Raw genomic sequence first — 19,525 nt, forward strand, 5'->3', positions numbered from 1 at the left:
TATTTTGGGCATGTAATATTCTAATTAGCATATTTGCATGATAGATAATTGATTACAAATACATTTATATATTAAAGCAAAATTTCCTTTAAATAATTGCATATTTCTCATATCGTTTTGCCTGGTGTTGGTGGTTTCTGTGGTTCATAACCATTCTTTTGATTCCAATAAAGAATAAGTTCATTAGAACTGTGTGGTACTGTACAATGAGTCAAAACATATTTATTTATTTATCATGCGTTTATTTATTTTTTTACTTTTTATATATTTTTAATACTTTTCTCATTTATACATATCTTATTTTAATTTCTTCAGTTGTTTCCTCTTATTCAGTTTTTTATACTTTATTGCACTGTGACCTTCACTACAGGTGATGGTCATATAATTAGAATATCATCAAAAAGTTGATTAATTTCACTAATTCCATTCAAAAAGTTAAACTTGTATATTATATTCATTCCACACAGACTGATATATTTCTAATGTTTATTTCTTTTTGTTTTGATGATTATAACTGACAACTAAGGAAAATCCAAAAGTCAGTGTCTCAGAAAACTACAATATTACTTAAGACCAATACAAAGAAAGGATTTTTAGATATCTTGGCCAACTGAAAAGTATATACATGAAAAGTATGAGCATGTACAGCACTCAATACTTAGTTGGGACTCCTTTTGCCTGAATTACTGCAGCAATGCGGCGTGGCATGGAGTTGATCAGTCTGTGGCACTGCTCAGGTGTTATGAGAGCCCAGGTTGCTTGCTCTGATAGTGGCCTTCAGCTCTTCTCCATTCTTGGGTCTGGCATATCGCATGTTCCTCTTCACAATACCCCATAGATTTTCTATAGTTAAGGTCAGGCGAGTTTGCTGGCCAATTAAGAACAGGGATACCATGGTCCTTAAACCAGGTACTGGTAGCTTTGAACTGTGAGCAGGTGCCAAGTCCTATTGGAAAATTAAATCTGCATCTCCATGAAGTTGGTCAGCAACAGGAAGCATGAAGTGCTCTAAAACTTCCTGGTATACGGCTGTGTTGACCTTGGACCTCAGAAAACACTGTGGACCAACACCAGCAGATGACATGGCACCCCAAACCATCACTGACTGTGGAAACTTTACACTGGACCTCAAGCAACATGGATTGTGTGCCTCTCCTCTCTTCCTCCAGACTCTGGGACACTGATTTCCAAAGGAAATGCAAAATTGCAGTCCAGTCCTTTTTGAAGCGAGACGTTTCTGACGCTGTCTGTTGTTCAAAAGTGACTTGACCCAAGGAATGTGACAACTGAAACCCATGTCTTGCATACATGTGTGTAGTGGTTCTTGAAGCACTGACTCCAGCTGCAGTCCACTCTTTGTGAATCTCCCCCACATTTTTGAATGGGTTTTGTTTCACAATCCTCTCCAGGGTGCGGTTATCCCTATCGCTTGTACACTTTTTTTCTACCACATATTTTCCTTCCCTTCACCTCTCTATTAATGTGCTAGGACACAGAGCTCTGTGAACAGCCAGCCTCTTTTGCAATGACCTTTTGTGTCTTGCCCTCCTTGTGCAAGGTGTCAATGTTCATCAGTCAGCAGTCCCCATGATTGTGTAGCCCACAGAACTCGACTGAGAGACCATTTAAAGGCCTTTGCAGGTGTTTTGAGTTAATTAGCTGATTAGAGTGTGGCACCAGGTGTCTTCAATATTGAACCTTTTCACAGTATTCTAATTTTCTGAGATACTGAATTTGGGATTTTCCTTGGTTCATAAAAATAATCATAAAAAATAAAATAATTAAACATCTGAAATATATCAGTCTGTGTGTAATGAATTGACATAAAATACAAGTTACACTTTTTGAACGGAATAAGTCAACTTTTTGATGATAGTCTAATTATATGACCAGCACCTGTATATTTCCCATTAGTCATCATACTCTTCCTCCAATAGAAGTTGATTACAATGATTCTCACAATTCCCAACTTGACATGGTCCACAAGCAGGCATGCATGGCAGTCCATATGCCCTGCAACGTCACCGTTGTGTTCGGCAGTTGTGCAATAACAGTGGATCATCTGAGTAGGAGTTACATGACATAGGCTAAATTGTTTATATCTCTGGTTCAGCCCAAACAATGATAAAACCTAACAGTAATCTCACAAAATCATGTATTTCATAAGTATGTAATTTCGACATCTTCAATGGATTCATAGACCCAGAAAACATTGGGTGAGACACCAAGATTACTTGGCTAGGTCAAATAATGAAGCAGTTAGTATATTTTAAGGGCTACCTGCCCATCTTGGACACCATCTTGAAAATCACACCTTTCTAGTGGTCAAACTTTGGTAAACTTTTTGTATGTTATCAAGTACACCTAATACTACAAAAAAACAGCTGATAAACCTTTTGTTAAATTTTGTTTAGTTAGGTGTTTTTTTTTCATAAATGCAGCCCTCTAGTGAACCCAAAACCACTTATGAAAGCAGGTAAGGTCAAAATATGCTTCTGTAAAACATAAATACTACTGTATTTAACATCTATTTGGATCTATTTGATACTGCTTAAGTATAAGTCTAACAAATTCCTTATTTGTTTCAGAGACCGTATTTGGGTGATTGCACTAGTTTGTGGTGCACTGCTTATATTAATCTTACCTGTGATTTCCTGGAAATTGTGGTCATGGCATAGTAAGACCTCTATTATTATTATTATTATACTCCTGCTGTATGAGGCATGTTATTTTATCATTCACTTAACTGTTCAATAAGCATTCACTTGTCAGTATTTACTATCATTTTTTTTCTTGTCTATACTTTAAAAATAAATAACTAAAATATATAATTTTTTTCTGACCATTTCTGCAAATGCAATCACAAAAGAGGAAGCAACAGAAATGACAACAGACCTCCCTGTAAGTAAATCTTTAACAATTTCAGAAATATTATATAACAAAATACGGTTTTGAGAAAAAAATAAATAAATAAAAAATATATTTTTTTAAATACTAATTTAGACAGCAGAAACATAAACAACACATTGATAAACGTTGAAGACTGTAGATTTTATTTGTATGTTTTTTTGTTTTTTTTTTGGTAGGCAAATGACAGCATTGATCTGCTGGGCAATGAATGGACAAATGCTTCAGTTGTGCAGTTTAGCAAAGACTCAAAAACTGTCCTAATAATGTAACCTGTTGTGACCTCCGGAACACAAAGATGGAAGAGGCTTTATCCTGTCTCTGTGTCAAGAGCCACTCACCTGAATCAACTAATCAATGTATTTGAGTTGGCTTGAAAATGACAGCCAGGTGTGATGGAATTAAACTTTGCAGGTAAGTGACTCTCCAGAAGCATGAAACGGTCACAGATGGACAGCCGGAAGTTGGTGCTTTCCACTTGTATAATTAACCTACAGCCTTTCATGTGGTATTCATATGGTTAAAAAGTAAAGTTATGTTAGGACTTGTCTTTCATCTCAACTCCTTAACAAAGCTGTCAGCACACTTAAGAATCTGAAAAATAATAATGATGTCCAAAACAACAGCAATTCAAGTGCTTAACCTAATTTTCAGTTTGTTTATAATTATATATATATATATATACAGTTGTGTTCAAAATTATTCTCACAAAATAATTTTGTTCAAAATAATCTCACAAAAGCTAGAGAATAAATATCGTTGTACTTTAGAAAGGCTAAGGCTATATGAAAATTTCCAAGACATTGAAAGTTCCTAGAGACACAGCTCTCAGCCTTATTCCTTAGCTTAAAGTGTGTTTTACCAGAAAATCTTTGAGGTTGTGGAAGAAAAAGCACAATATCATAAAATGTTTAATCAGAGCAACTGAGAAAAAACCTGCAATGTACAGCCAAAGACTTGCAAGATGACCCGATGAAAGGAGGAAAACAATTTCAATGCAGTGTGTAAGAAAAACACTAGACAAGTATGGCCTTCATGTTGAGACATCTTGATAAATACCACTCTTGATCAAGAAGAACAAAAAGCCAACTTGAACTTGATAAAATTCATTTGTGTGGACCTGTGGAGCTCTGGAGGAATGTTTTATGGAGTGATGTGACCAAACTGGAACTTTTTGGACCCACGGATCAGCGGTATGTCTGCTGCAAAAAAAGGCAAAGCTCATAAGCAGAAGAACACCATATCCATCATCAAACTTGGAGGTGGATCAGTCCTGTTATGGGGTTTCTTTACTGTAGAAGGAAGTGGAAATCATGACTGTATGAAGGACATCATGGATTCTTTAAAGTGTCAGGCCATTTTGACAAGAATTGTGATGCCTTTGGTGCAAAAACTGAAGCTGATGATCAATGGACTTTCCTGCAGGCCAGTCATACCAAAGTACACATCCAAATCTACTATTGCTTGGTCTCCAGGCTTAATTCTCATTTCAAATATCTGGTTGAATTTGAAGAAAGCAGTGGCAATGTGAAAACCAAAGATTATCAGTGATCTGAAAGCTTTTTCAGGTGTGGAATGGGCCAAAACTGTAGTAGAGAGATGACAGAAGCTTCTAAACACTTACAGACAGCGTTTATAGGTAATTTTAAAGAATAAAAGATTCTGCACAAAGGGGGTTGAATCATTTTGAACATGAATGTTTAGAGTCAATTTGAATTTTATCATGATTCATTTATCAATGTTCCAATGTTCCATGATTCATCAATGTACTTGACTTCTTAACCATCTAGTTCTGTCTGACTTTTGTCTCTCCTCGCCAGTCTTCACTTCACTTCTTGTTTTTTCTTTAAAGAAAATCCATCTGTTTGTTTGCATACCTTCTGAGTATTTCCTGAAAGGTTGAGTTTAAATAGTTTGCAAGTGTGATTACAAATGAGGCTATAAAAGTGGACTTATGAGTTTACCTCTAATGTCCCATTTAACCACCCTGTTAGCAACAGCCATTTGAAAGACAAGTAGGTTAAAAATCACAAGGGGTATTACTGATGTATTTTATGTCATATAATAAAATGTGTAAAAAAAGGTGGTAGTGCCAAACTCCTGTCCAAATATCTAGTAGGCAAAAAACATGGTGCATATTCAAAATATACAAGAATACAAAGATGAAAGAGATCCGCACTCGTCCAAAATGTAGCTCAAAAAGCTATATAACATTTATTGTTTAGAGGTCACAAAAATTGTGAAAAGACGTGCACAGGTACAAGTGCAAAACTTTTTCTGTTATTAACTCTTCCTCAGTGCCATGTGCTACCAAGCAACACCTGCGCTCATTAAAACATGTATTACCATAATGCCCCAATATCACAAAGATCTTTAAAAAAATACACATATATCCAATCTATAACAAAATACAGCAAACACATTTATAAAATCTTTTTTTTCTCGTCTGACATTTCTTCCCTGACTCAAATGTCACCCCTGATAATAATAATGTTGTCAATGTCTGTATCATCAAATCATATAAGTTTAAATCCCCTGTTGAAGTGGATGATTGACAGGTGAACTTACAAAACAATTTACACTTCATTATAATAATAATTTCAGTTTATCCTGCAGTCTGCAGAAAATAACAGGTCGTTGACAATAATGTGCTTACATTGGAACTGTAAAAATTAAAGGGATACTCCAACCCTAAAATGAAAACATTTTCCTGTCCCTTCATATAACCCAGATTGCACATCTGATGGGAGATGGAGTATTCTGATGATGACTTTCATACCTTTTCTGGACCTTGACACTGTTATTTACTTGGCAGTCTATGGGACAGTCTCAAGCCTCCAGGTTTTCATCCAAAATATCTTATTTTGTGTTCCGAAGACGAACAGAGCTTTTACGGGTTTAGAACAACATGGGGGTAAGTGACAAAATTTTCATTTTGCGGTGGAGTAACCTTTTAATGTAGTTATTTGCAGGTTATGACTACAAGTTATGATGAATTTGCTCTGTTGACAACATAATCGCACTATACAATAAAACAGTTACAGATTGAGGTGGCTCACAGCTATACCCTGGCTGTGGTTGTTGGTTATTGCCCATTTTAAAACAAAAGGAAGTGAAAAGTCTCATATTGGTATTCTATATAGAATTCATTAAATGAACACGTATGTACTTGCTTTGTACATTATGAAAATAATTTTTTTGGCTGTTGAGGGTCACATCACCCGTACCCCCCACACACAGTCTTTTAAAATGCCTGCTTCGCTCCTGCTCATGACTTACCTCACCATTCACTGAGCATCTGTTAAAGTGCCCTCAACCCCAGAACCAGCTGTTGAGATCTTTGACCACTTTGTAGTGCTTATTCCTTCTAATATGATCACAAATCCAACAGGCATGTTCAAGACCAAAGTATGTTCTCTTTGAAACAAAACGTTCTCTCCAGGTGAAGTACTGCATATACAGGTCCTCGTTTTGGTCGAGGTGTTTCAGATGATCGGCCAGTTCTTTTGGGGATGGAAAGTCATCCACATGAATGAAGGCTTTACTTGGTATGAACAGCTCATAGTTTTCTCTGGGTGGGCCAATAACAACAGGAACGGTACCAAGCCCTAGAGCATTAAACAGCTTCTCTGTCACATAGTCTCTATGAATGGAATTCTCAAAAGACAGGTAGAATTTGCAACTGGACACTAAACTGGAATATTCCTTATCATTAACTGGTTTGTTGAAGTGCCCGCCATAAGTTGACACGTCAATGAATTTCACTAACTCCGTATAATAATGTGATCGCTTAAGGTCTGGGCTATAGTGACTTACTACCCAACAAACTAATTTGTCCTTCTTTGGGATAGTATATTTTTTCTCTTCCTCTGTGCTTTCTGTGATCCTACCGTAAGGTACTGGAATATCCGAGTCCCAGCGGTAGCTTGAAGTCAGATTAAATAGATCTTTTAGCAAGGGAATTTGATTTGTATAAGTTGGAGACTCCATATTCCACCATACCCACTTCTGTAAAGCTGGTCGTAGGAGTTGTGGCATGTTGGATAAATCCCCACTAATATCTCTATGATGAATCATTACCCCATGTGCTTGATTAAATAGACCTCTGTCATCCGTTAAACGACAGCCATGGATATTGAAAGCCGAACTGCAGGGTCTTAAACCAAAATTTTTGCCAAAAGGCCACATCCAGATTAACACAATGGTGTCTGGTTCTTCTTTCTCTTTAGATGTTGCTATCAGATGTTTGTCCAAGGTGATGTCTGGGCTGCACTTGTAGTTATGCATCTTAAGAATACTGAGGCAATTTTCTGTACTGATGTTATTTATCTGGACATGAGCACCAGTGAATTTGCTGAAAAAGTTTTTGGTTGAGTCGTGGTACAAGTACATGTAGATTGTAAGAAATGCCATCAAAAATAGTACGATTGTAATGTTCTTAGTGGTTTTTGAAATAGTTGTTTTGTCCATCACTAATGTAGAGAAAAAGAGGTAAAATGGATCAATATCTGGCTTAAAATATGTGACCCTGAACAACAAAACCAGTCATAATGGTCATTTTTTTGAATAACTAAGCTTTCTATTGGTTTGTTAAGATAGGACAATATTTGGCCGAGATATAACTATTTGAAAATCTGGAATTTGCTGGTGCAAAAAAATTCCAAATGTTGAGAAAATCGCCTTTAAAGTTGTCCAAATAGAGTCCTTAGCAATGCATATTATTAATCAAACATTCAGTTTTGATACATTTATGGTAGGACATTTTTGGCATAAAAGAAAAATTTATAATTTTGACCCATACAATGCATTGTTGGCTATTGCTACAAATACACACATATTATAAAATGGGCTTTAAAATATATAAATGATTATCTTGAGTTGTATTGAAAAATACCATATTTTTCGGACTATAAGTCGCACCTGAGTATAATTCGCATCAGTCCAAAAATACGTCATGATGAGGAAAAAACATATAAGTCGCACTGGACTATAAGTCGCATTTATTTAGACCCAAGAACCAAGAGAAAACATTACCGTCTACAGCTGCGAGAGGGCGCTCTATGTCTTCAGCGCCTTCTTCTACAGCCTGCCCTCTGGCGGCTGTAGACGGTAATGTTTTCTCTTAGTTAATTTCTCTTGGTTCATGTCAAATTAATTTTGATAAATAAGTCGCACCTGACTATAAGTCGCAGGACCAGCCAAACTATGAAAAAAAGTGCGACTTATAGTCCGGAAAATACGGTACTCAATAACATTTTATTTTACAGAGTCCTTGTTAAATATTGTTATTACTGTAATAACAGTAAATTATGTTTAACTAATCCTAAACCAAACCCTAAGCCTATGAGCACTAATTACCTGCAGTACTTAAATATATAAATATACTGGAAAAATTTCACCTTAAAGTGTAAGTCTAAGGAAATATAAATGTTTGTATAGCTTACATACAAAATATTTGCAAGATCTTCCTATGCATATTATGTTAAATGAAGGGGCTATGTTTAATATACTTTATTAAAGAATATTCTTTAATATTCATATTTTAATTTAATTAAGGTTCTAAGAGGAAACAGGCATTGAGATTTAAAATGATTACTCCTTGTCACTTTTCTTTCCTGCATCTACTCTCGCGATGCGGTTCTTTCAGTTTTGCTTATCTTGGGCAATGTTGCCAGGAAATCTTGAAGAATGTGGGTAGCTAAACAGTTTCTGGTCCTTAGCAACTTCCACAGTAGGAAAAAATATATTATCAGAGTCATTGGGGACAGAAACTGTTTGGTTACCCACATTCTTCAAAGTATCTTCCATGTTTACATAAGAAATAATTGATTACAGGTTCGTAACAACTTGTGTGTAAACGATGATAACATTTTTGGGTGAACTATCTCTTTAAGTCAGACAGTCTGTGCCTTCATCATTAGGACAGACCCATTGATAACTTTCCCATTCAGCTCTACATCTGGAGAGTCTTGTGTGCAAAGGACAGGTGTGAGCTCTAGATCTGTTTTAAACCATGCAGGTTTAATGCATTCTGCGTTGCGTGAAAGAGCCTTATCAGCGCGCGTTCTGGAGACAAATGCGCCAAAATACAATCACGCGCAAATTAGCTTCTCTGATAGCTACTTCTTATGAAACTGATTTCATTAGAATTGATACAGAACGCATAATGCATAACGCACCTTTAAATATACGGGACAATTCAGTATTTTAAGGGACAGGTGGCAACCCTACCCACAACCGATCTGGAGTATCCAGTTAGAAATGCGTTACCCATTCTCAGTGGGAAAGTACCCAAGCAACGCTGCTCAAAAAAGTTGCCCCGTGTATCATCAGTAAGGTACAATTTGCCTAAATTTAATTGGATTTTTCTTATTTGTTCACACTGGATGCAAGCTATTTAAACTACTTTTTAAATTTAAAATGACAGCAAGGGTAGACCTAATTCGCGCCAAATTACATGAATAGTTTGAAAATTATATTTGAATCTTATTTTCCATAGCCTATATGTTTTATATCGTAACTGTAAATTTACAGCATTTACTTGCACATATTTTAATTTAATTAAGGTTCTAAGAGGAAACAGACATTGTGATTTAAAATGATTACTCCTTGTCACTTTTCTTTCCTGCATCTACTCTCGCGATGCGTTCTTCCAGTTTTGCTTATCTTGGGCAATGTTTCCAGGCAACTTTGGCTTCAGTTGGCGTCAAATGGTCAGCCAGGTGAGACATGGGTCCAACGACTAGCATTTACACCTTAAGCAAGGCAAAATAAGGGACACCCATTCACAACCCGCGCTTTCTTCTGCTGAACACAAAATAGGAAATCTTGTAGAATGTGGGTAGCTAAACAGTTTCTGGTCCTTAGCTACTTCCACAGTAGAAAAATATTTTTATCAGAGTCATTGGGGACCACAAACTGTTTACATCTCAACTGGCTGAACCTGATGATGTGACACCAAGCTGTTCTGAGAGTGCATACAGTAAGGAAAAGAAGAGGGTGCTTCATGTCTGGGATGCAGTCAAGGATGACATGCTTAAGGTGTCGTTTAAATGTTCAGCACCAATCACAACCCAGTATGTTGTCTGCCGAGAACATGCTGATTATAGGTGCATTGAGTGCAGCTCCACTGCAGTGTTTTGTGAGGTTTGCCTGAAGAGGACTCACAGAAATTCCCTGCATCTTCCTGAAAAGTGGAATGTAAGAACAATAGCATACAGTCTTACATTGCTATTGCTATACTTGCATACAGACAGCAAACTCACAGTAATTTCAACAGATTCATTAGATACTTCAAATTGTTTTAGCACTATGCAGTATCAACTGTTAGTGTCACAAGTTTGTTGTTTTAAAAACATTAGAGCTATCCATCTTTCTTACAGAATGTTTACTATGAGCCATCCTCCCTGGGGTTATTCTTATATTTACCTGAAGGCCATGGCACCCATGCTGTGTACACATAGGACATGAAGGTCATTGTCAGCACAGGTTTGTCATTTTATCTGATACAAAATCTTAATGTATTTAATTTTATTGACAGGTTAAGGAATTCAATCCTATTACATGTGGAGTAATGATTTCCTTTAAGGAATTAATCAAATTTGTGATACAATTAAAAAAAAAAAAAGTTGTTTGTTGATTCCAATAATTACAAACATTAAGTTATATGTGACACACTCAAGTGATTTAGTCTATCCTATAAAAACTAAATGTATACTTTATATACTATCATGATAGGTAAAATCTAGCCTGAATCCACTGTAAGTCGTTTTGGATAAAAGCGTCTGCTAAATGCATAAATTTAATTTAATTAAATTTATACTGATATGGTAGTCTCTATAGTAGTAGTAGGTTATGTTTTAATGTTATTTTCCTCTTTATATTTGGCAGGACGGCTCTGCACCGTTACAGTCAACATGTGTGCGTGTGAACCAGAAACCTGGGCTCTGGCCAGCAACAATCGACAAGCCCCAGACAGCCTTCTCCATCCCTCTGCTAGAGCTCAACCAGGTGAGACATGGGGCCCACGACTAGCATTTACACCTTAAGCAAGGCAAAATAAGGGACACCCATTCACAACCGGCCCTTTCTTCTGCTGAACACAAAAGAGGAAATCTTGAAGAATGTGGGTAACTAAACAGTTTCTGGTCCTTAGTAACTTCCACAGTAGAAAAAAAATGTAATTGGGGACCAGAAACTGTTTGGTTACCCACATTCTTCACAGTATCTTCCATGTTTACAGAAGAAATAACTGATTACATGTTTGTGTGTGTAAACGTTGATAACATTTTTGGGTGAACTATCTCTTTAAGTCAGACAGTCTGTGCCTTCATCATTAGGACAGACCCATTGATAACTTTCCCATTCAGCTCTACATCTGGAGAGTCTTGTGTGCAAAGGACAGGTGTGAGCTCTAGATCTGTTTTAAACCATGCAGGTTTAATGCATTCTGCGTTGCGTGAAAGAGCCTTATCAGCGCGCGTTCTGGAGACATATGCGCCAAAATACAATCACGCGCAAATTAGCTTCTCTGATAGCTACTTCTTATGAAACTGATTTCATTAGAATTGCGATTAGTATTATAAACGGTGCAAAATACTTTTTTTTTTTTAAATTCAAATATGTGTTGTTCTTTTTTTAAATATGGACATATAGGCTACATATTGCTTTGATACAGGACGCATAATTTTAATAACCTTTAAATATACGGGACAATTCCGTATTTTAAGGGACAGGTGGAAACCCTACCCACAACCGATCTGGAGTATCCAGATACAAATGTGTTACCCATTCTCTAGGGCTGGGCGATATGGAGCAAAAAATATATCTCGATATATTTTGCTATATCTCGATATACGATATATATCTCGATATCTTTACAGGAAAAATAACCCCCCAAAACTACTGCAAAAACAAATATGCCAAATATTACATGTAGATGCCGGTATCAAATTTTCCTGTTGCGATTAATTACTCATGCTTTTATCACAGTAAACAGAATTATTTAAATTTAATCTAAAAAAGTGCTCAAAATATAGTATAATATAATATACGAGTCATTATCTGGCTCGGCTCGGTGTTCATCTTCAGTTCTCTCTTCACAGCAGTTCAGTCAGTGTACTGTTTGAGTGCATGCATTACTCCGGGATATTGGTTTGTTTGAACTCAGAGGGAGTGTCAGCCACATTAAAAAAGTTAACAGCTTAAGTCATTTATGGATTAATGCGTATTAGAGACGCGAACCGTTTAAAATGATTCAGTTCGATTTGGTGAACTGTTTCAAAAAGATCCGGTTACATCGAATGATTCGTTCGCGAACCAGATATCACTAAACTTGAACGTGCTCACAACAAATCCGGAAGAGAAGACAATGCTGAATAAAGTCGTCATTTTTGTTATTTTTGGACCACAATGTATTTTCGATGATTCAAAAAATTCTAACTGACCCTCTGATGTCACATGGACTACTTTGATGATGTTTTTCTTACCTTTCTGGACATGGACAGTATACCCTACATAGGTTTTCAATGGAGGGACAGAAAGCTCTCTGACTAAATCTAAAATTTCTTAACCTGTGTTCCAAAGATAAACGAAGGTCATACGGGTTTGGAACAACATGAGGGTGAGTCATCTGCTCACTTGTCGCCAATTCAGACGAGATCTGATAAAGCCATGGATTTACAGTAGGCCTACTGAGCGTATATTCACTTCAACCCTGATACTACATCAGTAATTGATAACTGAAGAATGACATGAAGCAGTAGATTAGCTGATGCTAAGAATTAGACATAGCACAAGGAATAAATTAGTTTTATTTGTACAGATTGCAGTGTAACTGTAAAAATAATGTAATTATGTAACTTCGTAGTTCTGTGCATATTTGTTTACATGTGCATTAGAACTGTTTGTAAGTGTCTATTTCTACTAGATCTTAAATTTCAAAGTACAGCTGTTTAATAAAGGTTTTCTATTCTATAAGTTCGGTACAATGAAAGTGTGTAATATATTTAACTGATACAGTAATTGTCAGGTAAAATACAATTACAAACATTATTGCAGTATGTCAAACATTGCCTTTTTAATTACATTGTTACCTTTAAAATGTTTATATTGCAAAGCAAAATATATTTTACATGCAGTACATGCATCTTCAAGAAACATCTAAAAACACATCTTTCATCTTTATTTGACCCTTGAACTCTAGCACTGTCTATTCTAATTATATTTTATCAAATTTGTTTTTTTTTTTTAAACAAAAGAAAAAAAAAACTTAAACCATCTCTGATTTTTCTTATATCGTGTTATATTGTTATTGGACATAAATGCAGGTGATCCCTAAAAAAACATTGTGTTCTTTATCCCCGTAATGAATACGTGGAAGTGACCGGATATTGGATAGATTCTACAGTATTCTAATGTTCCAGATATAATTGTTTGCGCTCTGCTTTAACACTGGGTTTTGTTATAGGTCTAAACCATAATTATTTGACCGAAAATTGTCTATTTATATCTATTTGCCTGAATGTAACTTTGAAATGTTTTAACTGTTGCCCCACCTTCTACTTCTCAAACCTCGTCTTTTCGTCTTTTCGATAAAGTTGCTGTTAACGTGGTGCCATCTTGACACCGAAGACAAAAGTTTAAAAAGAAATCCGAAATCGTGCAAAACGTTATTAACCCTTCTTCAGTGCCATGTCTATAACAAAATAAAGCAAACACATTTATAAATCATCCAATGATCCATACAACCACATCAACAAAGTATACAAACAAAGGCTCAATCCCAATTCTATTTTATACCCCTTCCCCTTGTCGCTTGAAACAGAGTGTCAAGGGGTAGGGGAAAAAAATATTCCCCTAAGAATTTGGACACCACTACCATGATGTCACATGCCATCATTCGTCGTCTAGCTCTTACAATACACATATACTGGTGTGCTGGTGTGCATTAGAGCCTTTATTTATTGTTCTGTATTAATGAGCTGCTTACTGACACACACAAACACACACACACACATCAGAAATCGCGCAGCTCACACATCCAGGAGAAAATAAACTTGTCAACAACGCCCCACGACTTTTATTAAATACAGTAGTGATGGGATTTATGGCTCTTTGAGGGGATCCGGATCTTCGCGATCCATTCCTTTCAAAGAGCCGTTCTTTTGAAAGGCTCTTTTTAAATATTTAGTCAGTTTTAAGAAGCCAGCTTGGGGCATCTCAGTTTATCCTGGAAATAATCACTGGGAGGAATGATGAGGTGAGATTTGTAGTCAAATAATTAAAACTCAGATATCACACACCAATATCTGAGTTTGAATTATTCTGAAATATTGATTAATACCTCATTTGTCATGTGTGGACTATATTCCATAGGGTTGCACAAATCCCTCTGCTTAGACAGTGACATCACTATTTTGGATTTACCTTTAGTACAAAGTGTGTGTGTTTGTGTGTGTGTAAAGCTACATTGACTAATGTTATTCATACAATACCTACTCAAATAAACATCAAAAACAAAGCCAGCTGCAATTAATTTCTGTGCAAAACAGCTTTTACTACAAACACTTCCACACAAGAACATTGTTATCACACAAGAACATTTTGATAGAAAACAAAAAATATTTCAAGTAGATAAAATTAGAATAAAATGGAAATGTCTACATACTACATACTATTACTACTGTAAACTTTGCAAATAGGACATCAGCCCCTTCAAGTCAATGAACAATAACAAAGTGGGCTGCAATGAACATGCACAACTAATAACTAATATCATCACGCTATAAAGGGTTTGCCTGCGCTGGGTGCGCCCCTCCCCCATAACTGTTCTGTCTCGCGGGGGAGCTCATTTGTGTGCATCTGTGTGAAACACGCATAGGAAAAAAGAACGACAGAAAGAACGGCTCCCCTCCAGCCGCGAATCGGCTCCCATCGTTCATGTTTATGAGCCGTTCAAAAGAATCGGTTCGTTCACGAACGTCACAACTCTAAAATACAGAATCGCTACATTATATTTTCCAGCGACGAGAGGATACAATCGCTGTTTTTAAATAAACTCACTCTAAAAAGATAAACGCACAGACGCGAATACACGCAACTTCCATTTCTCTCTCTCTCTCTCTCTCTCTCTCTCTCGAATAGGCAATATTTTAGAAAACGGTTTAGCGATTTCTAATTATAGGGAGGATTAGCCCCCATCAATGTCTACGGCAGTTATCGCCCCGATCAGACATGCTGTGGCACTATCATGCAGTCTGTTATGATATGACGTTAGCAAATATTAGTGATTTTTTTTGCAAACATTTCTTTGAGTAACATGACCGTTGAGTGTAATTTGTAAAACAAATTATTACTTTTTCGTTAAAATCTATATTTATGCCAAAAAGCTTACATTTATGTGTCTTTTTGTTCGCTGAAGCAGCCATGTTGCCGAGATAAATCATAGCCCTTCATTTGAAGTGTGGTCTCGAAAAATCTTCGTTTGAAGGGCTATCTGGCCCTTCCCCTTACCCCTACCCCTCCAACCAAAAGAGAATCGAGACAGGGAAAGGGAAGGGCTAAGGGGTAGAATTGGGATTGGGCCAAAATATATACATCAATAATGATCTACAGTAATAACTCCAACAATAGTTCTAAACAACAGTTTTCATGTATACAGTCAATAAGATGTGAAAATATCTGAAGTTTGTTTTAACCACAGACCTAATTTCAGCCATTTAACAAAAATAAATAAATTTCCCCTCCAAATTGTTAGTCATGGAATCCCTGATGTTGGCCCCACTGCAATTGAAGCGCTTAGCCAAGCGCTACTCTCAATGTGTTTTTCAGAGTTGAGCATTGTAACAATTACAGACATATCTGTTGATTTCTTAAAAACAATGGCCAATCAAAAACATTTTTGTCAGGATTCACTCACGCTGAAATCGCCTCAGTTTTTAAGTGCAGTTTAGCAAGCTCGTGAATCATCTCATGACTAAATGCAGACACAATGTAAATAAAAGATTAATTGTTTAGTTTAGAGAGCTTAATTTATAATAACGGGACTTTGTGATATCGCGATGAACGAAGATGAGTAACACTTTTTAGTGATAAAGGGAGCACGCTTTGTGCACTTTCTAGGATATAATCCATTAAGAATTTGTATGAAACTTTAGTTTTTCGGACACATAGGCTACACCCTCTAAAGTTTCGGTAATGACATGCACATATTTTTGCAGCATTCCCTCTCTCTCTCTCTATATATAATTTTCTTGACTACCTGACTCAAATGTCGCCACTGTTAATAATGATGTTGTCAGTGTCTGTATCGTCAAATCAAATCATATGTTTAAATCCCCTGTTGAAGCGGATGATTGACAGGTGAACTTATAAAACAATTTACACTCTATTGATTCTTCATCTGTGGTATAATGTAAATTACAACAAAATAATAATAATAATTTCAGTTTATCCTGCAGTCTGCAGAAAATAAAAAAGGTTCTTGACAATAATGCACTTACATCGGAACCGTAAACATTTAAGGGATACTCCACCCAGTGGCGTAGCGCAAACTGCGTTGGCCCACCCGCAAGAGTGGAGGCGGGGCCCCTCACCGCATAATTAGATGGGGTATTCACCTTTTCATTTAAAATCGTGAATTAGTACTGTGTAATTTAATAGTATGTAATTATTTCGTATTTATTTATTAAGAACTTTTCACAAAAAAAAAAGAATAAAAGAAACACCAACAATAAAACAGCAATTACATTAACTTGTTAAAATGCACATGACGTCAAAATATTTTTTCTATCTGCAGTATACAACAAAGATTCATGACGTTTAACATTCAATAAAGGTAATATATATTACCTCTAAAATCCTCCAAAGCGCCCCTTTCTCCTAGCATTTTTTTGCGCAAAGTCCTTGACAATGTCTGTTATGTCCATCTGACGCGCGTGCTGGCTTTCAATGCTGAGTATCGCAAGTTCAGAAAGTCTGTCCTGGCTCATTGTGCTTTTCATGCAGGTTTTTATTAGTTTTAGTTTAGAAAAAGATCTCTCGCCACTTGCCACTGTGACGGGGACGGTTAAAAAAAAGCTTCAGAGCTGTAGCCACATCCGTGACACTTCGTAGAATAAATAGATGTATGCTTCAGAATCAGCAGCTCTGCCAGATCTTTAATTGAACCCATTTCAAGTTTTTTTTTATCTCAGAACGTAGGGCACTTCGAAACGAAAGCAACTGTGATGGAAATTCTGAGGAAATATCATCGTTGTAAGTCACTGCAAATGTTTCGGCACAAGCACGCAACTCATCATCAGTTGCGTGTACGAGTTCACTTGGACGTAAGAAGCGGAATTGGAAGAAATATGGATGAAATTTTCGGTAGTTTTGCATTGAATTGCTCTTTTCGGTGTTGGTTAGTCGTTTTTGAGCTCCGCTGACATTTTCTTTTACTCATTTTGCGCTCATAAGCTTCACTCTCTAAACAGTTGCGGAAATTCTTAATCGTGATTGGATAACAAGCACAACAGATATGGTCATAATCGCCAAACACGGTAGGCTGCAATTACTACCAAAATAAAAGTCCTATACGTTCACGTTATAAAAACGCTTTAATTATTTATTCGAGTCAATTTTTTGGGGGCACCCCGCAGTGCGTGCCCTGCGGGCCCGTCCGCTACGCCACTGACTCCACCCCAAAATTAAAATTGTCATTAATCACTTAACCCCATGTTGTTCCAAACCCGTAAAAGCCTTGTTCATCTTCGGAAACAATATATAAGATATTTTTGAAGAAAACCTGGAGGCTTGAGACCGTCCCATAGACTGCCAAGTAAATAACAGTGTCAAGGTCCAGAAAAGGTATGAAAGTCATCGTCAGAATACTCCATCTCCCATCAGATGTGCAATACTTTTTGTATGCAAAGCAAACGGTCTCCTCTGTGTCTCTCCATATCACCATATATTGTATGCTCTTCTATGTCATTCGCACCACAAGGATGTGCTATTTTAATGTGTCATGTGTAATGTGGGATGTGTTGGATTTGTTGAAATCTATTCAGAGCTTCACTCTCTGTGTGAGTGTATGCGACTGTGCTCTGAGGTGTCTCTCAAAGGCTCTGACAGCCTAGCCTATCTTATTTGTTACAAATGGCAGGAACAGCCAATTGCAACTGTGAGATGTCGTGCACTTTAGTTATTTTAGATATACAAAACATTTCGTTATGCCGCTTAATACTGCAAACTAGTATTTGATATCAAATTTTAATGTAGCAACCACATTTATTTGTATTTTTGTTTACTGCATTATTATTCTTAGTTATTTAGCGGCTGATGACTCTGTATCGCACATTCAAAGAAAATAAGGTGCGCATTTATTAATTGTTGTAGGTTTTTTCTTCACTAGTGTTCCTGTAGCTCAATTGGTATCAATCAAGCGCAAGGTTCCTGTTGTAAATAAATACCATTACAAACTATCAATGTTTAACTTATTCAAAATTATTACCAGTTTTATGTTTTGGGCCATATCCCATTAGGACTTAGTTTTAACCACCAATAGAAGGCAACAACCAACAGAGACCATTACAGTTTCAATTTAAATCCAATACAATTCCCATTAAAACCTTTTTTTTCCCAGCAGGGATGTTTAGTAATTTACCAAACTTTTCATTTCTCTCACCCAAACATACAGGTTGACAGCAGATGATGAATCTGTCGGAGGCGCAACCAGGTTTGAGATTTCCTGGATCATTTACATAGTTAAACACAGTTTTTTTTTTATCTAGTTTTTAGATTGGCAAAATTTCTATTACGTCAAAGTCTGCTTCTGACAAATAACACAGACATTCTTAGGCCATGTTTTTTTCCTCAGCTTTATTTCAACAGGTGTGGGCTTTAGTCAAGCATGGAATGGTGACAATGACAGTCCTCTCTCTCAATGTGAGTAAGTTATGCTCCTCTAAAGACATGTTCACTGACACCTGCAGTAGTAGACAGAAGGCGATTAAAGACAAGTATTAGTCTAACAAAACGTCCTCAGCCATTTTCATGTGCAAGGACATTTCATCAAGTAATTAGTCAAAAGACTTTATTTGAATCCTATGTTTGCCTGAAATTAATTACTATATTACAAGCTTTTTACAACTTAAAAATAGATTAATAACTATCACTACCATATCTATGTACTTGTAAATACAACTTTTTTTGTTTTCATTACAAATCCCATACCGACATGTTAATCAGTAAATGTAAGGCAGAACAACAAAGAGGGGAAAAAAAAGTTCACACCTGTCCATCTAATCTACACTCCATTTGTGAATAATTTAGTTCTTCTGCAGATCTGAAATGCAGTCTATTCTCTGGAAAATAAACAAACGTAGAAACAGGAAGATCGAACAATATGACACTGAACAAGCTGTGGATAAACTGTTATCAGTGCCAGCTTATATGGCTAGACTGACTGCAAACATCACTAGATGAACATGACTGATAATTAAATGACTAGTTACCATATTCATGCAGCAATATTATATAGTATAAGACAACCGTTCCAGAACCCAGATCACAAACAGATCAACCAGATCACAAACAAGGCAAGCAGCATAGCCATGCCATTCTGTAACGGGAAAAGCCA

General features: G+C 36.4%; 1 protein-coding gene and 2 long non-coding RNA genes across 3 annotated transcripts; 1 reads left to right on the plus strand and 2 right to left on the minus strand.

The window, feature by feature from the left end:
- Positions 1-6,172: 6,172 nt before the first annotated feature.
- LOC132144630 (4-galactosyl-N-acetylglucosaminide 3-alpha-L-fucosyltransferase 9-like) lies at positions 6,173-7,377 on the minus strand. Its single transcript, XM_059555187.1, has one exon. The coding sequence runs from the start codon at positions 7,375-7,377 to the stop codon at positions 6,220-6,222; it is 1,158 nt and encodes a 385-aa protein (XP_059411170.1). The 3' UTR covers positions 6,173-6,219.
- A 2,458-nt stretch (positions 7,378-9,835) lies between these two features.
- LOC132144631 (uncharacterized) lies at positions 9,836-10,910 on the plus strand. Its single transcript, XR_009434368.1, has 3 exons — positions 9,836-10,107; positions 10,290-10,395; positions 10,798-10,910. It is a non-coding gene; the product is annotated as an uncharacterized LOC132144631 (long non-coding RNA).
- A 7,838-nt stretch (positions 10,911-18,748) lies between these two features.
- Positions 18,749-19,444, minus strand: LOC132144632 (uncharacterized). Its single transcript, XR_009434369.1, has 2 exons — positions 19,180-19,444; positions 18,749-18,872 (listed from the first exon to the last, which is right to left on the minus strand). It is a non-coding gene; the product is annotated as an uncharacterized LOC132144632 (long non-coding RNA).
- Between the last annotated feature and the right edge of the window lie 81 nt (positions 19,445-19,525).

This window comes from Carassius carassius, chromosome 8 (assembly GCF_963082965.1).
Source record: "Carassius carassius chromosome 8, fCarCar2.1, whole genome shotgun sequence".
NCBI lineage: Eukaryota > Metazoa > Chordata > Actinopteri > Cypriniformes > Cyprinidae > Carassius > Carassius carassius.